Source organism: Carassius gibelio, chromosome A13 (genome assembly GCF_023724105.1).
Source record: "Carassius gibelio isolate Cgi1373 ecotype wild population from Czech Republic chromosome A13, carGib1.2-hapl.c, whole genome shotgun sequence".
NCBI lineage: Eukaryota > Metazoa > Chordata > Actinopteri > Cypriniformes > Cyprinidae > Carassius > Carassius gibelio.
In genome coordinates, this window is record NC_068383.1 from 9824883 (window position 1) to 9849469 (window position 24587).

At 36.5% G+C, this 24587-nt stretch overlaps 1 protein-coding gene across 2 annotated transcripts in view; it reads right to left on the bottom strand.

Moving 5' to 3' along the window:
* LOC128026097 (sine oculis-binding protein homolog A-like) overlaps nucleotides 1-24587 on the bottom strand; it is a 38195-nt gene that overhangs the window by 9904 nt on the left and 3704 nt on the right. The window contains exons 2-7 of one of the 2 annotated variants that reach the window (XM_052612827.1): nucleotides 16829-16900; nucleotides 15737-15872; nucleotides 13406-13603; nucleotides 10510-10661; nucleotides 9659-9682; nucleotides 2538-2621 (exon numbers count right to left, since the gene is read on the bottom strand). In XM_052612827.1, coding sequence (XP_052468787.1) covers nucleotides 2538-2621; nucleotides 9659-9682; nucleotides 10510-10661; nucleotides 13406-13603; nucleotides 15737-15872; nucleotides 16829-16900 — 666 coding nt within the window. The remainder of the gene's footprint in view (nucleotides 1-2537; nucleotides 2622-9658; nucleotides 9683-10509; nucleotides 10662-13405; nucleotides 13604-15736; nucleotides 15873-16828; nucleotides 16901-24587) is intronic. The other variant, XM_052612828.1, reaches the window with a different exon arrangement.

A 24587-nucleotide genomic window follows, 5' to 3' on the forward strand; every position in this document is an offset into this window, starting at 1 on the left:
GCAGAAACAAAACTACACATCATAATGCTACAAACAAGCTGAACACAGTGGAAAACCAATAGCCACAAAGCCCAATGCATGCTTCTGTTGATATGTGTTTTAGTGATAAGTGTGTTTACTAATGCATTAGCAATTTAAAACTTTGATTAAAATACTGCTTTTGAATCAGAATCTAAATATAATTTGCCTCAGGCCTGCCTGAGCAGACTGCAGAGACAGAGATTTCTCTTAAGACTAGTGAATTGACTGCTAAAGCCAGAGTTCCACTGAAGATAATAAAGGCATTTATCATATGCCACTACTGTCAATGATGGACATTCATCACACGGATGAAGAGAGAAAGAGAGAGAGAGAGAGAGAGAGCGCTAGAAATAAACACATAGAAATATATACGCTTGCATACATATTCACACAAATCATGTTTTAATTTTAATTGTATTTCTTATTTTTAAGTAAAATTTTTAATTTTAATTTAATTTTAAGTCTACTTCCAAGACATTTCATTAGTCAGTTTTTGTAAACGTATTTTCCAGTAAAAGTAAGCATACCTAAAACAAGATAAAATGATTTAAATGTTTAAAAAAAGACTTCTTTTCAGAGAACATCATTTTCTAATGAAGCCTTCGCTCTGTTTTAAATGTGGGAGCTGTGACCATGCCAGTTAACATGCACAAACCAGCTTGAGGCGTGCCTGGATATTCTCCATTATAAATGATTTTCATATTTCCTGAGTTTAAAAAGCGAGACAAATGGAGACCACTTAACGAGTCATGGCTCTTTAAGAGAAATTTTACTGCACATTACCCTAATGGTCTTCTTTTCTCTCTCTCTCTCTCTCTCTCTCTAACATGGTTGAGAGGTAATTACTGTCATTTACTTCTGCTGTGGCCGTTAAGCCGATGTCCGTGACCATGCTGCGAGTAGCTGTACACTCTTTTACTGTAATTACCTGCTAACATACGGCTGCCAAATTAACGGTAGAGAGGAAGCTTCTGTGCTAATGCTTTTCTTTTCCCATCACGCACACCCTCTAACCCCAGGATGTGTCTGTTCTTGACCAGCCATATGCTGATTTTATACACACACACACACATATGCACATACCCCACCTGTCCATTCATGTGGAAAACAGTAACATTCAGTGCAGAATGACAATGCTTAAACAAAAACATGAAATGTGGATTGTCAGAAAGACATAACAAACTCTTTCTATAGCTAATAAAGTAGATAAAGCAGAACACCTCATGATCAAGTCTTGAGTTAACAGTGCAGGTGTGTGATTTGACCAGTCTTGTGTCAAGTTCTAAGTCTTTAGGAATTTAGGAATGAATTTATGGGTCATGGGTTATAGTTCTCCCCAAAATTAAACAAACACAATAAGAAGTTAATTTAAAGTCATACATTTTCTAATTGTGACATTATACTCATCACTGTAATGCATTTTTTTTTAAATAAATAATAATAATAAAAAAATAAAAACAAAATAATTGAAAATATTGATAATTTGTTTTTATTAACTGTCATAATCATTAGGGGTATACTGCCAATAATGGTATATACCGTATTGTCCGGACTATAAGTCACACTTTTTTTCATAGTTTGGCTGGTCCTGCGACTTACAGTCAGGTGCGACTTATTTATCAAAATTAATTTGACATGAACTGAGAGAAATGAACCAAGAGAAAACATTACCGTCTACAGCTGCGAGAGGGCGCTCTATGCTGCTCATTGCTCCTGTAGTCTAAACTGAAGACATAGAGCGCCCTCTCGCGGCTGGAGATGGTAATGTTTTCTCTTGGTTCTAAACAAATGTGACTTATAGTCCAGTGCATCTTATATATGTTTTTTTCCTCATCATGACGTATTATTGGATTGATGCGATTTATAATCAGGTGCAACTTATGGTCCGAAAAATACGGTATATATATATATATATACACACGCACACACACACACACACATATATGTGCATACACACACACACACACACACACATATATTTATAGGTACAACATCAACTAATGGACAATATTAGACATATATCGAAGTTAATCTTTAAAAACATGATTAATTACATAACACTACTACATATAAAGCTTAAAATGAATGTCAAATTTTCACACTGTAATGGTATATTATATATATTATTTTGTGATCGTCAAATATATTTGTCAGATTTTAGTTTTAATGATTTTACTTTAAAATCTATGATAGAAAAAAAAAGATCAACCACTAATCATTTATCAGTCATAACATGAAAGTAATTATTGGTTTATTGGTATTGGCCAGGATTTTAATATTAGTGTGTCCCTGATAATAATAATGTCACAATAAAAAAATACAAATGAATGCCAAAACTAATTTTAGAACAAAAATAAGAATTTTTTTCTCAATACCATATTTCAGAATTAAGACTTAAGACTTTGAGACATGGCCACGATCACACCATCTTTCTAAAATTTAAATCATTTTAATCAATATGCATATGCTGTTTCTACATCTCTAATTTTGGGGTGTTAAAATGGTTTATATCTTACAAGGACATCGCTGTTTGTCTTGAGGACAAGTCTGGGCGTGTCTTTGGACAAGCTGTGGTGTGGAACGCCCTCCTCCTCTCTGGCCTAAAGGAAAAACATAATGTCCCTTTTTATGCATGAACAAAAAACTGAAAATAAACACACACATAACAGATGTAGAAAAGAAAGAAGGAATGATGTGAATGAAGAAATGGAGTGAGAGAATAAAAAAACAACATGCTGTGCCGAATAGACATATAGAGAGAATAGAGACATTCTGTGTGAGTGAGCGTGTCTGCCTACATTAAAATTCTGTAATCCAAGGTCATATATTGGTATTGGAAGAACAGTGTTCAATTATATTAGATGAATACTTAACATATCACAATTAAAAGCTGTAAAAAAAAAAACAATTCTGAAATATTCTAGACAATTAGGGGAGAAACCAGTGCTGAAACACTCAAGAGACAAAAAGAAGCAAAGCTAAAATTAATGAAATATCATAAAATAACAGCAAAACCATTAAAAGAAAACTGTGTGTTCGTCTCTGAGCTCTTCCTGTGTGCCTGAGTGCCACTGATGACAGTCACCTCACTCACAAAAACAATGAAGAACATCAGTCTGCGCACATAAACACTTGTGCCATCTCCTCTCTTTATTTTGTCTAGTGTCTGTGACCCCTCTGGACTTGAGCCAACTCATTTACATATAGCACTAATGAGGCTGCATACTCTCTAACACACACACAAATGGCATATCCACAGTCTTAATGACTTGAGGCATGACTGCTCTAAGAAATAACCACACACACCATTAATTTACACTATGAAGCCTCTTTCATACACACAGTCACATAGATGAAGCCACATGCAGGCACACAAAAGTTAGTGAACCTGACAGCTTATTAAGTAACCAAAAATGCAGAGCTGGATAGTGTATGTGTTTATGTGAAGACAACTCTGTGCCTCCATATTGTAAAACATGCCCTAAATTGCTGCAGTGTGTGTGTGTTATGCCACCTGGGCTTCAACATTTCAACCACATCTCTGCCAGCCACCATCTGGGCATCATCCAACCTAACCCAGGTGTGTGTGTGTGTTTGCATATTGCCAGGTAAAATGTACTTCTCCAAGGACATAGATGGGAACACATATGATGCACACACACACACACACACACAGACTCACACACCTGAGAAAATGACATTCACAACCTCTCCATCTAGTAATGCACCTGGGTGCCCTGGGGTGCCCTTTTTAGTGAGACGTGAAATACATACTGTACAAGTACATTTCACTGCAATAAATGAACACTAGAGACAGTAAAACTCTGACACCTTTTATTCCTTTTCACACAACTTTACAGAGTTTCAATTAATAAAGCGTAATTTTCTCACTATTACTTGAAGAATATCATATTATGTCTTCAAAACAATATTAAGAGATGTTGGGAGATTTGAAAACTGATACTTTTGAAGCATCACGCATATCCAGCTTCATATCTATGGGTTTTCATAGGTGGTAGGTTTGTTTGGTAGCTCATAGCTCATACAGTACTTGTATTTGAGAGATGAGGAGCTCCGGTTTGAATCCCATGTAACCATGGTTTGACAAAGCAGTTTAATTCTCCATATAAGAAAGTTGAAAGGGCACGGTTGCATCAACAAGTGTGTTTTTATTACAGTTTTGCATTTGTTTAGAATATCGGGTAGGTTTAGGGTTGGGTTTGGTGTAGGGCATATTTCCAACATGATAAAGCATTAACATTTAGCGACAGTTAAATTCTAAACCACCGCAATATGTACGAGGAGCAACATAAAACATAAAACACTGCAATACGTTCCTATATCAGCATAATAAAAATGTGTCAGGGTTCACGAATTGAACCAGTGTTTTAGCGCCACTCAATGGAAATTTATCTTTGAAGCCGCATCTATCTATCTATCTATCTATCTATCTATCTATCTATCTATCTATCTATCTATCTATCTATCTATCTATCTATCTATCTATCTATCTATCCCTAATTTGTAAAGTGCCTAAAAATCCATCCATAGCATATACAAAAAGGAAGAGGTTTGTTTTACTATGTCATAAAGCAATACTAAACCATTAACTCTATATAAGCAGACATGTTGCCCAAGGTGCATCCGCTAATCTGTGAATGGCTAGAGTGTGTGTGTGTGAGACAGTGATTTGAGAGTGTGTATGTTTGTTCTCCTGGCTAGAAGCTATGAAATAATCACCCTGCACCATGAGTCACAACGCCATGGCAACAAGACCTGAAGAAGCAGAGGCCCAAAAGCTTCAGCACTTGCACACACACACACACACACACACACAGTTAAAAGAGTTTGTTTCTGAGACAGAGAAATTGTACTCCAACGTTCAAAATAGAAATGAATAAATAAGTTGTACATTTGTAACCCTGCAGTAATGCATTGATATTCTCATTTGTTATTATATTAATGTATATAAATCAACATCACCATTTACTGGCTGATAATTTAAGCTCTGTCAGATTTTAACACTGTAATCAAATTTAACATAAAAAGAGACTTACTCATGTTTATGATCTCTGCTGAATGAAGTGCTTCATTCTTTTTTCTGAGGAAATCCATTTCTCAAATCCTCAACCACATCACATCTTTTTGGGGTGAATTATGTCTTATTCCTCTCATCGCGAAGCAAACAGTAAAATAAAATAAAAACTTGAAGAATAGTCTGGCTGCTTTTTCTTCTGTGTGGGTGTATTCAAGCCGCGCGCTTCAGTTTGAATCTGAATAGCGCGTTCAGCGCGGGGGCATGGTCACATTAAATATAATGAAGGGAGATATGAAAAACAGACATTGCGTTGTTTTCATATGGATTACTTTATCTCAGAATATTTGTTTTCGGCAGCACTTGTTTAAAAGTAGACATTCCAGGCTTTCTATAGATATCTCTCTCATGTCTCTTCGTTGAGTATTCACGGAGTTACAGTTCATTTTAATGAAATGTTTGTACATGACGATCAGCAGAGACAAAGACTGTAGACAGCGCACCTTGTTTGTTATCTTTATTTTATAAGTGCACAAAGGTTTTTTGTTATTATGTCTGTATCCCAAAAAAAATCTAGACCCTTTACAGATTCGATTGATGTATTGCTCTTATCTGTACGATTAAAACTGAGAGTGTAATTTAAGTTCTTTTCGGGGTTATGAGAAAATGACTCAAAACGCATATATGCGTTAATTGACTCGAAAGGGTTAAGAGAGTTACTATTTCTCCTGACACACACACGCAGGCACACAGCGCAAAAGAAAAACGCAGGCAGAATGATACATGAATGAATCTGCAGATGAAGAAATGAATGGAAAATGTGTCAAGAAAGAGAGGTTGTGGATTTAGAAGTAATGAACTGGTTAAGATCCAACACACACATTTCCAATGACCTGGTCATTTCTGTCCCCTCAGTCGTGGCCTAATGTTTAGAGTGTCGGAATTGTAATCCAAAGGTAACAGGTTCGAACGGGGGCACCAACCCCCAACTGCTCCCTGGGGGCCACAGCAAAAATGGCTGCCCACTGCTCCGGGTGTGTGTTCATGGTGTGTATGTGCGTGTTCACTACTCACGGCTGTGTGTGTGTACTTGGATGGGTTACATGCAAAGCATAAATTTTGTGTATGGGAGACTGTACCTGGCACAAAGACATTATGTAGTATGTTTAGTCAGTTGCTTTCAACACAGAACAACTGTAGGTGATTTCAGGCTTTACTATGCGTCTTCAGCTTGTGCTATCTTTCTGTCTTTCATGTTTCCAATGTTTTGTTCTCCCTTCTGAAAAACATTCACACAAACAGCATATTCCCATTCAGTCTACACTCATCTTTTTCTTGCACTTACTGGCAGAGCTGCATTTAATTCTGTTTCATTCTGATTTTATGGCAAGAAGCACAAACTGGTCTGAAGCTCTGTCTGTGTGTCCATCTGCTTGGCTGTTTAAAAAGGGTTGCTTTGCCCAGGTGTCCAAGACTACACATATTTTCTTCAATGTCTCTTTCTCTCTGTTTCACACTAACATTTATAGTAATAAGAAATCCCATGCCCAAAAGTGTATGTCAAAAGAACACAATATTGGATTTATATTTTACGTAACAAATTTTTTGATAGTGATGTCTAACATTAAAACTTGATATTGTTATAGTCTTGGATATGATCTTTTGCTAACTGTTTTCTTTTTACAATTTGCCATTCACTGTCACTGAGTTAAAGGGACCCAAGTTGATTGAACTTATTCAGCCTTGTTCATCACAAACAAATTTCAGTCCAATTCACCTCAATCCAGAACAAATCACCATATATAGGCACACTTCTCTGTATTCCAAATATTCATTTACTCTAAGGTTTCATGAGACTAAAAATACCTTGTCTAAATTCATTAGCTCAGCACCTACACACACAAACACACACACACATGCAAATCTGAGGATTTGGACACTGTAAAACGAGCCCACCGTTTGACACAATAAACACAATACAATAGCAATAATGTGTGTGTGCATGTCTGACAGTGGTTTACCACATTTCCTCTGAGGAGGACACTCCTTATTCACACAAACAAACACACACACACACACACACATTAGTTTTTTTGTGAAAAGTGGGTTCATCCCATAGGCGTAATGGTTTTTATACTGTACAAACTGTATATTCTATTGCCCTACACCAACCCTTCACCTAAACCTAACCCTCACAGGAAGCTTTGTGCATTTTTACATTCTCAGAAAAACTAATTCTGTATGATTTATAAGATGGGTTATGTCCTCATAAGTCACCCTCTCCTTGTAATACCTGTGTCATACCCATGTCATTATACAGAGTTGTGTCCTGATATGACACAAAAACAAGAGCACACACACACACACACACACACACACACACTTTTAATAGGGAGGAAATATCACCTGAAACAGCTGGAGTGAGGATATTTTACTACCCGAGGTGGGACGGTGGGATGATAGAGAAAAGTATACATGTTTATGCTTTCTCTTTTTTCCGTTTTGAGTTTTGCAGATGTAGCAGCTGCAGGTTTTTACTGCAGTAACACCCGACCGCAACCAGACCCACCGCCCCACAACCCCTCCCAGTGTCTTATTTCACACACACACACACACACACATACAATACTGCTTGTCTTTGCAGCTGACCGTATAGTGTACATGACAAAATAGAAAGAGAAAATGTTCATATAATCTTATATTAAGTTTTCCTCTCTTAATAAATTATAGAAATAGAGGCGGAGTCGCAGCGGCGGCAGAACGCCAGCAGAATCATTATAGGAGTGAAGTAAACAGCTCTAAGATTGGTGGGATTAAATGAACATATCCCTGCCAGACGTTTGTTTGGCATTCCACAGACGTGTCTCCTCTGAGAACCAGATCCAGCATCCAAACGTCTACAGACGTGCCAAAACAACCTCACAGTTTACACTATGATAATCACAGACTACACTGACCTCATATCAGGTGATGTCACTCAGCACACAATGTTCTCTTTATTATACGTGTGTAAATAAATAATGAAAATCTGAACTTTGAGCAGAAAACTAATAACAGTTTTATAATAAAGTCATGGACAATGAAAATTAAACTGCAGATGCGCATCAGCCCCTTATGCTCTGATGTGAACTTCACAAGGTTAAATAAATGTTCATATAAATCTCAGAAAAACATGCCCAGGCCATATTCCTCCAATGACTTAATCTACAGAATTCAACAGTTTTTGCACAAACAAACATTGCACAGAAAGACTTTGCAAAATGTAAAAAAGCGTGAATCTGTCCAGGCCACATTCCACCCCAAAATCAAAAGATAGGCAAAAAGAAATGAAAACTAATGTGTTTATATATTATTATATATGTTATATATTATTTATATAAAATATTTGCTTTCTGTTTAGTTTTTTTTTGTATTATATATTAGCACATTTCCCCCCCAAAAAATCTAATTTCCATAATATATTCAGGGATGTTTTTCTGACTTTTCATTAGATTGTCATTATTTGCACATGTTGTTGTTGTTGTTGTTGTTTTATCAGCATTCATTTTTCAGCATAAATCTGCATATATAATAAGTATTACAATTATGTGTAAATTCTTTAAATAATGCATCCTTGTTTTTTTTTTAAACAGTAACGATAATTTTTCACCATGGTAATCGAAATTAGGTGTGTTTAATTAATGTTCAAGTGTCATGAAATGACTCAATACAAAATTAATGATTAAATAAAATTGTATCCCTTTATAGGACCATTTTCACCAAAATATATTTGCCTTTTAATAATTTCCTTTATTTATTTATTGAATTTGGGGTGAAATATAAACCAAAAATATGAATATGGTCAGTTCTTAACAGTTGTTGTGAATTCACTGTCATGGAATTGGTCATTGTCACTGACCGATTTCTTTTTCTTTAAATTCTTTCTTTAAAAATATGCATGTACTATCTATATGCTCAATTTATATGCTAGTTCTATAAAAATGATGTTTTACATTCAGCTATGTGAATAATATGAATGACCTGTATCTATGACTTTATAGATTAGGTCAATGATTTCTACAGCAGAGAAAAAAAATATGTTTTTTGTTTGTTTGTGTGTTTTACACATCTTATGGAGGTCTATGAGCTCTCTGTCCCTGCTCAACAATTCTTGAGATTTATACAATTGTTTGTGTATGTTTTGTGTATCCACATTTTTTGTGTGTCCGACACAGACTACGCATTTAGGTTTATATATGTGTGTGTGTGTGTGGTAGCGCCAGTAAAGCTCATGTTTGCATGTTTGTTGGTCTCTTCATGCTGTCCTCAAACACACCACACACTATGCAAGGGGTGGCTGTGAACAAACATGCATGCATCTGGGAGTGTGTATGCATGCATTTGAGACTCTTGTGTGTGTATGTATGCAGGTGTGATGGTGTATTTTTGTGTATGCGAGTGTGTGTGCTTTTGTATGCATGTGTATGTGGATAATTTATGTATGCCTGAGAGTGTGTTTACATGCGTCCATGATACTATGAGTTCCATCAGTGTGTGAATAGGTGTACAACAGAGTCTCTAACACACACGAGGAGAGGAGAAATCCAAACACAGAATACTTACACTGCAATTCCTCACATATCCAAGCTTAGATAGAAGAGAAAACACACAATCAATATCTGTCTCACTCTGATGGCATGAGGTCTAAATCTAAATGAGGCTCATTGCTGTTATGCTGTATATTGCTGTACCTTTTGAGCTCTGTAATAAAATAGCTTATAATTTCTGCAATTTCATCAAACAGAGACAAACCAGTTATTACGCAATGAGATCACAGAGATCATACAGTTCATTGCTAATACTGAATAATGATTTGTGGTGTTGTTTTACCACCCAAAACGAGTCACATTTTCTTAGTTAAAAATAAAATAATTTGTAAATATTATTTAAACTGAAAATGAAAAGTGATACATGATTTAAAAAAAAAATAATATTAATGCCAATATGATCTCCGTCTTTAAAAATTGTCAGTTTTAAATTGTATCCTGTTATGTTTGTTTGTCATTAAAATGTACTGAAAAGTAGGAATGATTGATGCCATCAGCTTGTCTCTGTGGACCAACCATTGATGAAAATAACAAATTTCTAATTGTTTCAGCAGATCAGAATAATAACGTAATAAAGACTCTAGAAATAGATGGCTGTTTATGGTGAAATTACTTGAACTGTGAATCACCATATAAATACCTGCTTCTTTCACACCGGTTTCTCTGTCTAATATGTGTTTAAAATCAGAAAACGTAAAAAGTCTTATCTACAGAGTAAGAGTCATTAAAAGTTTGGAGCCAGAGAATTTAGTGAATTGAAGGTTGACAATGGACAATGAAGGTTAAGGGACAACAGAAGAAGTGACATCAGACAGAAGGAGCCTGATTGGCTGAGGGGACAGGAAGAGACAGAGACTGGGGATTTACCTTGTTGCGTTTGAAGTAGGCACGTCGACAGGCAGCGAAGCATTTCTCACTACAGAAACTCTTCAGTTCAGAGCCCATACTGAGAGAATAACGCTTCACTCCCACCTTCTGACACCACGCACACATTATCTGAACATTAGCGGTGTCCTCCTCTGAGAAAGAGAGAAAAAGAGCAAGGATATATAAGGATCTATTCAGAAAACCTTTTGAAAAATATTGAAATTTCGGATACAACATAAACCATTGTTGTTTTTCTTCATATTGCTATTTCTATTAGACTAAATATACCAAAATTTTAAGTATTTTTCCTTACACATACAGACATTAATTCATTGATTCATCCACCACCATTTAAACATATGGTAGACAAACAGTATATAATACAGAAACACATATACTCTGGGTGTTTAAACACCACAGGCAATCTTCCCTCACCAACCCACAAGGGGTTAAGAGAAATCTGTCATCATGCATCACCCCACACACATCAAGACTGTTTGTATGTTTCTTGTGTGTGTGCATTAGTCAATCTGCCTACATCACAGGGCATGCCACATGATGTTAGATCCTTCCCATCATGCTCCACTTACAACTAAAAGCTTGCAGGCACAAGTGTTCGGGTTTGGATGTTTGAAGTGTGAGCATATGTGAGTGCATTTGGGAATGGGGGGTGAGCGAGCTTCTGTGGCCACAAAGACACACACCAAGCCAACTGATTCAAATGCAACGGACATTCCCACAACAGAAAACTGTTCACTTCTTTGGTGTTTTAATAAGGTTGAATTTTGTGAGATGTGACCTCAGATATTGTATGTGATCACTTTAATGCATCTGCCCCGTGTCAAACGATTTCTCCTCAGAGAACTTTTACATTCTCACCCTCTAGCAGCTGCTTAATGATCAGATAAATCTGGAGTGTGTGGAGAGAAAATGTCTGCCCATTAGACTTAACCTTTCTTCTCACCCCTCTCTCTGTTTCTTCTGTCTTGTGTAATGAGTGTGTAGAGCAAGTTATAATTTAAGAATAGAAATAGATAGAAATCAATTTAGAATTATGTTAAACATGTCTCCATAGGCTAAACATACAACATACTTCATTAATCAAATCCACTTTTGAACGGCCAAAAAAAACTAATCAGCTCAAGGAGATGAGATCAGAGGAAAGAACCCCAAATCAAGCATAGTTTTTGCACTTCTAGCAATAAATAAAACAAATAAAATAAAATAAAAAATAAATCCAATCTGGTTAGGATTCCCAATTAGGCCAAAAATACAACATTGGCTTTACCAATGGCATGAACTGCGGACAAGGATACCTTTTTGAGATTTCAGCAAACGTCCTGTATGAAATGTACAAGAAGACATTTATGATTTAAACACACTCAAAAATGAACATTTTGTACCAATTTACCATGTGCCGTTCCAGACTCGTATTTGCTTCCACCAAATACACAAATAGCTTTTTTTTTTAAGTGCATTTTTGACATGTTCGTAGCAAAGGAGCTGCCAGGACATTTTACAAAATATCTCCTTTTGTGTTCCACAAAAAGAAAGTCAATTGCATTTTGCATTTGCACTTAAATTACAACTGTATACTTTGATACTAGGGGCTGAGGTGGATCCGGGCAGGCATAATTTTGTCTTTTTTTATGTAATATTGGGCCTTTACACTGAATTTTGAGCAGGGATAGAGCAGCCTTTAAAATATGCCTTTAGATTCAGCAGCCTGGAAATGTATATAAAAAGATTAAGTATATAAAGATCTAAAAAGAGCTTGCCTAACAAACTGCATCATACAGAGCAACAAATGTGTTCCTCTACAACCCTCAAAATACAAACATTCGAATATAAATGGTAGCCATGGAAATCCTGTTTGTTTTTCCTCAGCACAGCCTCACTGCTCCATCCCAATCCTGAATTTAAGAGAGATTGTGCAAATGTGTGTGTGTTTGCGGAACATCCGGTGGTCGAGCAGTACATACCTGCACTTCAAAAGCCCTCTGTCACTATGTGCATGCTCATGAATTATTCAAGAGGGCCACGGGCTAGGGGCGGGGATGGGGAGGGGAGAGTTGGCTTCTGTTGCTGTGGTAGTTAGCGAGTCTACACCATCTGTTTCTCACCACATCACACACATTAACACACATAAATACAAGCACACATACATACATAGTGTTGAGGAGTGACTGGCTACATGTAACACTGTTACCTAATTCAGTTACAATATAAATGTAACTGTAATCCATTTAATTGCTCTTGTTAAATTTCAGCCTCTGGATCTGATTCTGGATCATAAATATACGCTGAATCTGACTGTTAGCCATGGTTTGTTTTGGATGTTTTTTCCTCACGGTAATGTCACAGCTTCCAGCTCTCTTTTTTTGTATTTTTTATAATTGTTTTTTATTATGCAAATACAAAGAAAACAGAGAGATTGTACAATAATCAACCTGGTTTTCCAGCCAAGTTCATTCAAATGTTTACCAGTACTTAACAATAACCTCTATACAATAGGGGAGAGAAAAAAAAAAAAAAAAAAAAAAAAATTAGATTAGATTTCAGCTTCCAGCTCTCAACGCAAAAGCTTACTCGCGCTCGTGATTCTTTAGCTCCGCCCACACGTCACGCCCCCAGCCGGTCGTGTTTTTCCAGGAAAAATCAGTACAGACTATCTTTCTCTTATGAATATAATAAAATTAAAGACTTTTTGGAGTTATGAAGGATGCAGTACTACTCTATAGGTACTCAAGATTAACAGGATATTGAGTGAAAACGAGCATTTCACCCCCCCCCTTTAAATACAGGAGTAAATACGGTACACATACATTTTGTTCAGTTGAATGTGCGCAAGTAAGTTATGTACTCAAATCCCCCCTGTGCCGCTTGTGTTTCTTACCTGCTGGTGCTTTGATCAGAGGGGGCGGGATTAAGGGCACTATGATTGGCATGCCTCCATGCTCCTTAGAGGAGGAGGGGTTTACAGACGCCTCGGCTGTTACTCCATTCCGTGATGTCGGAGTAGAGCCAGAGCTGTTGGCGTGTGGAGGAGAACCACTGCTGTTCTCTACTGTGGATGCTTTTGGCAAAGAGTTCTCTAAAGAGGAGAGAGAAGTAATGGTGAGTCATTTATGTCTCACAAACCAGTCACAGAGTGAAATACATAAGGTTAGAGGATCTATATTTGTTGTGTGAAATGTCATCGCGGGTTTAACTGTCATGGAATACAAATGGCCATAATCAGTTTACTGTAGTCAATATAAAATCATAGCTGACCCCATTTATACTTAGGCCTCAGGGACTGATGGATAGTCATTTGATCATTGTTTTAACAATATCACATTCAGGTCTGGCTCTATTCATAATGCAACACCCACTAAACACCATCCAATAAGTTTTTGATGGATGATAGTACTGATATTATTATCATTTACATTTTCCTGATTAATGTAGTGTTTTACTGGGAAATACCATATTACGGAAGTAAAATAGGCTGTGAACAGGGTTTCACACTGATTTAAGACTTGGCATGTGTTTGCGTATTGAGATGTTGAACCACAACTGAACAGAATTTGACAGAGTCATTCACAACTCTGGGGCCCTGGGACTCTAGAAATCTCTCAAATTCACACTTCTCATTACTGTTTTGACTTGTTACATGGCAGAAAACTGATTAAAATAGCTCTAGAGTCCAGAGAAGACATTTCCATACTACATTTGCCAGATGCTTTTATCCAAAGCAACTTACAGTGCATTTCAAGCTATAATTTGGGAATTGAACCCACAACCTTTTGCGTTGCAAACGCAATACTCTACCACTGAGCCAAAGGAACATACACACATCCACCTGCAGCAAATAAGACAAGATTCAACAACGGCACCCAAACAGATTACTGGTAGATAGCAGAAAAGCCCATTTATAACTCTAATGCCTGCTCGTTTAGAGACGATCATGGCTAAATGAGTTAATTAAGTCTGATTGTCCTTTGCCTAATCTCTCCACTTCCAGCAACGTCAACTAACAATAGTGAAATATCGTAATCTGTGACTATGGATTTGTCTGACGGCAGAAAGTAATTAAGGAGAGTGTCACATGGCAGGCGTGGTAGGTTGGAGAAATGTGGCGCTAGCTGGGAGCCATCTAATGCCTAAATCACCATTTTCTTTAATGGAGGCTGGAGTATGGACTTCGCAAGGAATTAGACAGCTTATTGTGTTGCCATCTCTTTCTCTGCAGAAAAAATGGCTGACAGTTTAAGACTCTAATGCTCTGGCACTGAGGCCAGCCAGGAGACATGAAGTGAGTTTAACAGAGTGTTTTGGGGGAGCGACAGAGGAAGTTAAGGAATTTAATAGTGCATTTTCTTTTTTAACAACATTTAAAATCTGACAGTCCTTGTTTTCTTTCCTGTCCATGTCAGGATTTTGTGTCTTATTACCGCTCTAGAATTCCCTCTAGACTATTTCTGATGACAAACAGGTTTGTTAAATTAACCTGCTACAAAGAACCTATGGGGAATTAAGGGAGGATGATATGATAAATTTCTGCATATTAGTGTCAGGTGCTCATAGGGTCCAGAAGGAATAATTTAGATACTGAAACGTCCTCTGAGTTTAAATCTTGGGTTGCAGAGCAAAAAGAGAGTTCAGTCACCTATGGTGCCCAAATAATCTTGTCTCGGCAACTAACCAAAATTAAATTCTCATTCAAAAGTTGGGGTTGGTCAGATTTTTTAAATGTTTTTGAACATCGTCTCATATGCTCAACAAAGCTGCATTTATTTGATCGTAAATTCAGTAAAAACAGAATTTACAGAAATACTACTAAATATTATTGCAGTTGGTACACTGCAGTGGGCAGTGCCACTTGATCCTTTGGTGCCCAAGAAATATTTCTTATTAATATCAATGTTGAAAACTCTTGTGATGCTTTATACTTTTGTGGAAACAGTGATGCATTTGTTGATGATTCTTCGATGAATAGAAAGTGAACAAAATCAGCATTTACTTGAAATCTGAAATTTTAACAGTTGCATTATAAATGTCTTTACTGTCACTTTTAATCGATTTAATGTGTTCCTGGTGAATAATGTATTGACCCCTACAGGTAGTGTACTTTTTTTGTTTTTCATCCATCTTTGATAGGTTTTGAGACCATCTATATGCAATGCGTCAATCTTATTTTACCTTCCTTCCAAAGATAAAGCTCTGTGTATGTGTCCGATCTCACCTTTCAGGACAGAGATGTGTTGCCGCATTCCTCCATCAGGGTAGTTGCGGATCTCTATGTCATCTGAGTCTCGTAACTCCACTTTGTCATATCCGTACCATCCAAGCAACTCATTCATGGTGTTTTCAGCAAAACTCTACAGAGAGAGACAAAGAGAGAACAATTTAGAATGCAATTTTATTTTGTTGAATTTCTTTTTTTTTTTTTTTTAAGAATCAACTAATTTATGTTACTGCAGACAATGCTCACGTATCATAGGTTAATTCTACTAAAAACTCAATAAAACAAAACTTCTACAAAAGATTCTACTACTCATTTCATAATTAATTCTCACTGAAAATGCCTTCACACACACAGAGGGAATCTGAAAGAGTGAATAATTGCAGTCTGTTTGAGAGGTGCTGAAACAATCAATGTAAAAACCTCTGGCTGGCAGATTTTGCAATGCGGATAAACAAAATCTCCACAGGGAATCTTATGTTTGCATGGCTACTGTGAACCAAGGCCAAAAGTAGTTTCATCCAAGAAATCCACTAGCTCATCGATAGACCAAATCTGACTGAAAATAGCTTCAAAAGTTTCAGCTCCATACCCTGTTAAGAATGAAATCTGGAGAGGCCATAGACTGACCAGGGCATCAAACAAACATTTCACAAACAAAACTAAACCGGAGAACAGAAGAGGAAGAGCATTATTAACAAATCAGAACTGACTGGATCAGAGCAGAATCCATGCAGCTTCAAACTACTAGACAAAAAAAGTGTGGGTCATACTTTGATCTTATGAGATTTTAATACCCATTTGCTCTGCGGACACATTTTTAAACATTACCTAAATAGAGCAGTTATACGTGTGAATCTTTGTACATTTTTGATATATAAATTCAAATAAAAGATATATTAAAGGAAAAAAATATAATATATATAAAAACAAACATTTAATTATAATGTATTATTTTTCCCACGTTTTAAAATCTCAATGTATTTATCTCTAATATATAAGGGAGCACCTGAACATTCTGATATTTCTTTCTATATATGTATTTATTTTTGACACTTTTTCTGCTTTAGTCAGTCTGAAGGAGGCTCTCACCATCAAGTAGGGCGAGTTGCCATGGAGATTGCCTGCCTGTCCCACCCCTGGTAGGGGCCGACTGGACGGGACCTGATGAGACATGAGTCAACACTGTCAATCAAACATAGAAACTGTCAGTCAATCACATTACAGTTTTTCTCAATTGCTTTGGCTCAGTTCTCAAATGATTTTTTTATTTCCCAAAACATTAAGTTCAGATCTCTGAACAATTCGCTTCTTTTTCACATCAGATTGGAATTTCTTATTGATTTGAGCAAACTGCAAATGCTTTGGCACATGTGAGCAAAGAGTACATACAACTGTCTGCAGTTTGGACAACAAATAATTGCATATGGCTTGTTGATCAAAACTGATGACTCGATTCTCACTTACACTGTCAAACACTTCAGAACTTCTCTGACATTTTTTATTGTGTAAGCCATCACATTCAAAACGATCTATTCAATTATCATAATTAGTATACATGAATGTATATTCTAAAATATATCTGACATTGACATTATTTGTAATGTCTGCTAAATTGGCACATGACCTCTAATTGCATTCGCAATATAATTGCAAATTACCTCTAATATGAATCAACCATTTAACCATTTACGTAACCAGTCAACTTTGGGAGTATATATATATATATATGTGTAGATTGCCCACAGCACAATCACTGCTGTAGAAGTTTTTGAGAATGGAGGACATTCACAACCCTGAACTGCAGCAACATTCTCATGGAAGAGCAATTGTAAGGCGTGTAAGAATACGCGGTGGTGGTAGAGGAAGAGGTGGAAATAGAAGAGTCAGAGTTATTTTTTCCCATGAATGTTATTTGTTGTTTGTTTATTCGTTGTAATACACAAATATGAAATGTAAAGTGAAATCTTGTTACTCTTGTCAGTTACTTTACATGTACAGTAAATACACTTGTATTGTGTATATACACATGAAGTACAAAAATAAACACTGTAAAAATACAAATGTTCATAGAATTCTTTTTTTTTCTACATGCTATTGAATTTTCTCAAAAAATATGAGATTTTTGTTTACAGTTTTTCTCAGTCACTTTGGTGCATTTTTCAAAACAGAAATGAAATTTTCAAAACTACTTGTACAACCTCCACATCATCTAGTCATTAATACACATCATAAAACCAGTTTCTCATTCTTTTGAACAAGTTGCGATTGCTTTTGTACATTCATGCAATTGATTACGCACATTTATCTGCGGTTTCCTACATTATCAGTTGCTAATGTCATGTTGCTCAAAATGTATTATACAGTTTTCTGTGCAATAGTCTTACCCCCCAAAACATCTAGTCTTTAGTTCATCGTATAAGTCATTAAATGCAAAATGGTTAATCTAGTTGTCATAAACTGCCAAGCACACTTTTTATTTGTATTTTTACACACTATTATTAGATGTTTTGTCAATTTGGCATGAATTGTGCAAGTGAATCTTGACTAATGAAGAGAATGTAGATGATAAACCAATGATAAACCATTTCTCTGAAATAGCTCAAAGGTTCATCTCATGAATCTTCAGTAGGAAAGCTTATACTGTATAGACAAAGGACAACACAAGAGTTACAAATTCTGAAAATGGAATTATTTTCATCTTTGTTCCCATATTTCCTTTTCTATATCACAATGGCATTGTAAAAGTATTTTTTATTTTTTTATTTTTTTGGTCAGACCACTAGTAAAAGTGTAACTGGGAATTCTATCCAGTCTCTTTCAATCAACATCCCACAAACAGTAATGTGTAAATGTGTAGTTTTGAAATGGATATATGGCATACATAAGCATATGGCATACTGTTCAATACAGTAGTTTACATCAGAACATCCCTCCACTGTTAAATTGACAACATGACTAAGCAATTTGACTGTCTTATCCGTAAACTATGACACAAGGACTTGACATTCTGATGGCACTGACATGTTCATTGACACAGATATTTATTTTTGAGAGATGAACTAAGGATTTTGAGCAAGAGACTGGCTTTTGCAGGTCATCCATTGTGTTTTGATATCTGTACGAGTTGTTTTGAGAAATGCACTTACTGTTTTGCAAATCTCAAGAATGATTAGAGAAATGTACCAAAGCGACTGAGAAAAACTGTAAACCCTTAATTTTCATGGTTGACTGTGGTGGTGAAAAAACAACTAAACATTTTGACCAGTGTGGGTCACACAATGACAAAAATACTTTAGATTTTGGTGGCCTTGGCCAAATTATTGACACAATAACTAGGTTTTGAAGCATGAATTAAATGTTTTGGGTGAGTAACTACATTTTGCAGACATGCTATAAAGTTTTGAAGTTCCTGCAAACAGTTGTGACATTTGCACTCACAGTTTAGAGAATGTTAAGACTGTTTCGAAAAATGTGCCAAAGCAATTGAGAAAAGCTGTAACAGTCAAGCAGCATACTATTATTTAGTGTTTTCGGATATATACATGCTTGGTTAATGTGATTTGTATAGGCCTTAACACTTAACACAGTAAACGTTCAACTTTACTTTCTAAAAACTTTACTCTCCATTGTACAATATGGCACTGCATTACAGTTTTTCTCAGTCACTTTGGTGCATTTTTCAAAACAGAGATGAAATTCTCAAAACTACTTGTACAACCTCCACATCATCTAGTCATTTATACACATCATAAAACCAGTTTCTCATTCTTTTGAACAAGTTGCGATTGCTTTTGTACATTCATGCAATTGATTATGCATGTTTATCGGCAGTTTCCTACATTATCAGTTGCTCATGTCATGTTGCTCAAAACGTATTGCATAGTTTTCTGTGCAACAGTCTTACCCTTCAAAACATCTAGTCTTTAGTTCATCATATAAGTCATTAAATGCAAAATGGTTAATCTAGTTGTCAAAAACTGCCTAGCACACTTTTTATATTTATTTTTACACATTATTATTAGACTTTTTGTACATTTGGCATGAATTGTCCAAGTGAATCTTGACTTATGAAGAGAATGTAGATGATAAACCAATGATAAACCCTTTCTCTGAAATCGCTCAAAGGTTCATCTCATGAATCTTCAGTTGAAAAGCTTATACTGTGTAGACAGAGGACAACACAAGAGTTACACATTCTGAAAATGGACTTATTTTCATATTTGTGTCCATATTTGTTTTTCCTTTTCTATATCACAATGACATTGTAAAAGTTTTTTTTTTTTTGGTCAGACTTTGTAAAGGTGTAACTGGGAATTCTATCCAGTCTCTTTCAATCAATATCCCACATACAGTAATGTGTAAATGTGTATGTTTGAAATGGATATATGGCATACATAAGCATATGGCATATTGTTCAATACAGAGGTTTACATCAGATCATCCCTCCAGAGTAAACTGTTATATTGACAACATGACTAAGCAATTTGACTGTCTTATCCGTAAACTATGACACAAGGACTTGTCATTCTGATGGCAGTGATATGTTCATTGACACAGATATTTATTTTTGAGAGATGAACTAAGGATTTTGAGCAGGAGACTGGCTTTTGCAGGTAATTCATGGTGATTTGCTATTTGTACGAGTTGTTTTGAGAAATGCACTTTATGTTTTGCAAATTCTGAGTTTGATTCGAGAAATGTACCAAAGCGACTGAGAAAAACTGTAATAAACAGACATATAATTAAAAAAGGCTAAATGAGGGATTCACTTTAATGCAATGTTGCATGTTATAATGCTTCATAACTACTGGATCCTTGTACAGCATATTCAAAAGCACTCATGCACATTTCCAGCCCTTTTCTCCACTCCTTCCCTGCACTTCTGCTGTACTGCCAACAGGTGTCTGTCCAGCCTCTGGTCTGTAAGGTGAGGATTCTGTTTCAGGATTGAGTTCACAAGGTCAGTCACAATGCAGTAATCACACTCTGTCCACAGGAAACCCTACTAGACTGTATCAGCACAGCATGGATCAATCTAGAATCACCTGAGCTGTGCTCTAAAGTGTTTTTGGGCACTTCTAGAGTTCTGATTGTCTGGGGACACCAGCTGAGCAGAGTTTAGAGGGGACCAAAAGTTCAAGAGGGCTCACCTGTCTCACAGTGTTAACAAGGGGTCACACGTATTCATCAGAGGGTGAAAGGTGAGGTCACATTTGGCTGGGGCACAGTGATTCTTTATTATTAAAATAGACACATTTATACAAACAAGTTTTAAACAATTGATTGAGGTAAATGTAAATTTTCCAATATTTTTACTATAGTATATTAAAATGTATTAAATTGAAGAAGAAGAAAAAAACTTTTTTTTTTACAATTTGTTTACTATTTCAAATACATTTGAATTCTATATTTATTTTTTCCCTTCCTCTAGTCATATGCCACGTTCACACACCAGCAGAATAAGGTTGCCAGTCCTGTATTTGAGTCCTTAAAACAATTGTTCACACACAGTTTGGTTATTTATTTGTTTATATTGACAACCGCAGTCTGTAATCAAACTCACACCGTGTGTTACATGTTTTCATGTGTGTTTTCGCTAACAAACAGTGACAGAGAAATGAGCTGTGTGTCATCTGTAAGATTTAGATCCCGTTAATTTTGTGTTCTGCTCGCGATTCAAATGCTCCGCTCTATCCAAATATAAAAGCTGCTGTCAGTTTATGAAAATTTGACGAAAGAACTCGCAGCTCGATTGAAATCTTGTCATGTCAGAAGTGATACAACTTTCCGTATTATGGACATGACGTCGCCATCTTTGATTTTACTTTGGTCACTGTTGCTATGGAACGTATACGGGCTTGACTCCCTTTGCACATTCATACAGACCGTGTTCCAAACGCAACTGTAAGCTGCTGTGTGAATGGGACACTTCGAGACTCACACCTGTAAAGAAAATATGGTTGTCAGTCCCAAAAATTTACAGTGTGAATGGTGGGCCAATTCAAAGCTCATCATCATGGGCCAACTTTAGCCCGCAGGCCCTAGTTTGTGCATCTCTAATTTAAACACTATTAAAAATGGAGCCAAGTTTTTAAAGCAAAATAAACTAAAGCTAATCCAGACTTTAAAACTTAGTGTTTTCCTTATTTTATACAAATGTATGCACATGTAACCATTGCAAAACAAGTTTAGAAAACATAGTTACAAAGCGCAGAGGAAAACCGACAATTTAAAACATCATGTGCATCACTGCTGTGTATTAGTCTTCAATAAGTGCTGCCGATCAGCTTGAGTTCTGCACTAAATGTTACTCCATACACATAATTGCAATCTGAAATTCCCTGCACTCCTCCCCTCTCAAGGCTGCCCCATAATTAAGCTAATTAATAAGCTCTGATAAAACCAAAAATCACTATCACTATGAAAAAAATGTTGATAGAGAAAAATACTATGCTTCCTGTCTTATAGAGGCTAAATGAAATTGGAAAAGGTTTGGAGAGAATGATTTTCATGGTAGACTGAAACATAAATGAGAAAAGTTACAAGATACGAGGCAGCAAATCTCATTCCCTCTCTGCCGCCTTCCCTCTCTGTTTGCCGTGATTGTGACGGCGGGGGGAATCGGACACCCTACGCGCAGTAACAAGAGTAGGTCACTGTACACCATGATAAAATTCCCTCCTCCTTTCACCAACTTTCCTCCTGACCCCCACTCCCCACCCCCACATCTCTCTCTCTCTTTCTTTCTTTCTTTCTTTCTTTCTTTCTTTCCTCTCCTCCCAACCCACTTTTCCATTCCCTTCTTGCTTTTTTCTCTTCTCCCTCTCTCATACTGAATATCACTTTCTTTTTCTCTCTCTCTTTCTTTCTCCAACCACCACCACTATGCTCTGCTTTCATTTCCATCTACCTTCCTTGATATCCGATCCGCCCTGTATTCTCAGCTTTCAGTTTTTACAGCTTAGGCTGTCTATTGCTATATACATTCCTTTCTCCTCTCCCTCTCTCTCATCCCCCTCTCCGTCTGGGCAATCACCAACATGGGGCTTATTTTACCATGCTACACATGAAAGCAGACAGAGATGAAGGCCACACTGTCAGACATCTCTTCTGTGTATCTCTCTCAGTGGTATAATAAGGCCACACTGTGCACAATCTACCGTATCTCTCTGGTTCTTTCCTTTTGCCATTTTCCAATGGTCTCATTTCTTGTAAGTAAGAGAAAAATTAAACAAAGAATTGTTTTAAACAGCACCAAAAGCGAGGGACTCCTCATAGGCAGGGTGTGTGTGTGTGTGTGTGTGTGTGTGTGTGTGTGTGTGTGTCTGTTGGTGGAAATCTGATACGTGAGAGGGAGAAATTCATAATGCTCAGGTCTCAAGTTCTAACTGAGGCAATAAGAGAGAAGTGCAGAGTAAAACGCAGATTATGTTTGTACACACACGCTCTTTATGTGTTACAGTATGCTTTCTTTGTTGTTTGTGCATTTTGGGAGTTATTTACACACACACACACACACACACACACAATTTAGTAAATAAATATATATACACATATACTTTCAGGAAAAAGCTGTCACTGGGGTGTTATCCTAAGGTACAAAAGATACTTTATTAACTCCTTAATGGTACATATTAGTACCTTTTATAAGGGTACCAGTGACAACTTTGTAAAAAAAAAAAAAAAAAATTCTGAGAGTGTAGAGCTCACAGTAGAAAGCATGAACTCATGAAAAAAATGAGTGAAAGCCATGCAGACACTTTTGATAATACAGCTGGGATGGAAGTATTCAACCTTGCTGTAATCACCCCCTCCCCTTTTACCCACACCTGTTCGCATATGTATCTCAGACCCCTCAAACAGACCATTGCTCAAAACCCTCCTCTTGTTACTTTACACCACATATCAAATTTAGCTTTGATTCCACAGAACCTGATCTGTGTTTGTTGACGCAAATGTTGGGGGAAAAGTTTTGTCTTGTCTCCATGGCTTTGCTGATTCCTGTTTTTCATGTTACATGGGGCCGTGACACACGCACATTGTTCATCTGCGCCATTTGCATATGCATGAGACCACCGCCCTCAGCTGTGCCAGCGTCTCTGTGGTCTATCTGTGGTAACTGTATGGGGTATCTAGGGCACCTGCATGTGTCTGGTGAAGATGTATGGGATGTTGTTGTATGGATGCAACTGCATATCCAGGATAAGGGAAACTAAAACTAATAATTTAAAAATCTTTGAAAGACCAATATTAATGGACCACTATTTTGAATTATGCACTCTTAAAAATAAAGGTTCATTATTGGTTTTTGTAGTTCCTGAAGAACCTTTTATATCCATGGAAACCCATTACACAAAAGATTCTTCAGGTTATTCAAAATGTTCTGCATGCTAAATGGTTCTTTTAAGAACTGTTCGCTCATTTAATGAAAATGCTGAAAAAAAGCCCTTTTGGAATACTTAATTTCTCAGAGGATATATAGCTTTGCTTGTATAGGGATTTTTTTTTAAATAATATTTTTCTAGGGTTATCTATTCAATTATCTTTCATGCAAAAATATGTAAATGTTTTAGCTACACTCTGAACGTTTAAAAACAGAACATTAAAATTAATTGGTTGGCTTGACATATGACAAGTATTAGTGTACATATAAGATCACAGTCTCACACTTCATCACATCAACTGCTTCAAAATACACTTCATTTTTGTGGAAAGAGCCAATTTAATTTGTGGAATCCTATCAGAGAGATTGCAGGGTGAAAAAAATTGATGTGGGTGGTCTGTGAAAAACACCTGTGCATTTCAGGATAGCTGAGGCAATTCTAATCATCATCTGTCAATTATTTGA